General features: G+C 48.9%; 1 protein-coding gene across 1 annotated transcript; it reads left to right on the top strand.

The window, feature by feature from the left end:
- Nucleotides 1-902: 902 nt before the first annotated feature.
- Nucleotides 903-1,172, top strand: SARC_16497 (hypothetical protein; the record flags this gene model as incomplete). Its single annotated transcript, XM_014289397.1, has 1 exon — nt 903-1,172. One exon carries the CDS (start codon nt 903-905, stop codon nt 1,170-1,172), a length of 270 nt encoding a protein of 89 aa, XP_014144872.1.
- Nucleotides 1,173-1,269: the final 97 nt, after the last annotated feature.

The raw sequence follows: 1,269 nt of genomic DNA, 5'->3' as shown, positions 1-1,269 counted from the left end.
ATTCAACAGCTCAAGCATTCTCCTCAGATCGTTTCCCTGTCTAATTTCAGTATACTCCCCAACCGCCCGTACTACCCATCTGATTGTTTTTACTCCTTGCGTCATGTGCGCACTCATGCCGTGGTGTCAGGTTAAGAGTGACATGCACTATCAACAGAAACAGATTGACACCATTTCACTAACACTCCGGAGAGAGAAACAAACCTTCATGAACGCAAAGACTGACCTGGCGGATGTGGAAGAGCTGATGGGCGATAAGAACAAGAAGAAGGACAAGGAGTGGACCAAGGTGTGTGTGTACGTGTGCGTGTGCGTGTGTGTGCGTGTCGTATGCACGGGTGCGTGCGTGTGCGTGTGTGTGTTTGTCTCTCTAGTTAAGCACCTGAGTATCATTTCATAGCGCTAACGTCGTCTATTCGTCTAGCACAGTTGTATTATCCCTCGCTATACTCGTTCGGCCATTTTTCTTGTACTATGCCTGCTTGTGGACTGTTCTCGCACTGTGCCTACTAGTCCACTGTCTTTGTACCCTGCAATTGTACCATACTTATTTGTCCCTCATTCTCATACCATACCTACTTGTCGACTGTTCTCGCACTGTGCCTACTAGTCCACTGTCTTTGTACCATACTTATTTGTCCCCTCATTCTCATACCATACCTACTTGTCGACTGTTCTCGTACTGTGCCTACTAGTCCACTGTCCTTGTACCATACTTATTTGTCCCTCATTCTCATACCATACCTACTTGTCGACTGTTCTCGTACTGTGCCTACTAGTCCACTGTCCTTGTACCATACTTATTTGTCCCTCATTCTCATACCATACCTACTTTTCGACTGTTCTCGTACCCTCCCCACTAGTCAACATTTCTCACCCCGCACACTTCGGCCACCCCACAGCTGCTATTGCGACGGAAGAAAGCCACCGACGCCATCGAGGAGTCACGCTTAAAGATGGAGCAGCTGCAGAAGGACGACCAGGACACGCGGGAGATGATGCACCGAGACATGCCTGACCTGTTGGAGGAGGTGCAGATGCTGGAGGGCTGGAAGAACAGGGGCGTCAAGGACATGTATCGCGAGCTGTCCAATATCCTACTCAATCAGGTAGGCGGGTGGGTGGGGGTGTGGGTGTGGGTGTGGGTGTGGGTGTTATTTACCATCAGGTGATTACAATAAAGCCGTGTACTGCACTTTTGAAGGTGCAGATGTGGGAGGGAGGGGCTGATGTGTTCATAATGTATACCAGTGGCATATTATAGTATAT

This window comes from Sphaeroforma arctica (genome assembly GCF_001186125.1).
Source record: "Sphaeroforma arctica JP610 unplaced genomic scaffold supercont1.8223, whole genome shotgun sequence".
In the NCBI taxonomy this organism is placed as follows: Eukaryota; class Ichthyosporea; order Ichthyophonida; genus Sphaeroforma; species Sphaeroforma arctica.
This window is presented reverse-complemented; position numbering and strand designations above follow the sequence as displayed.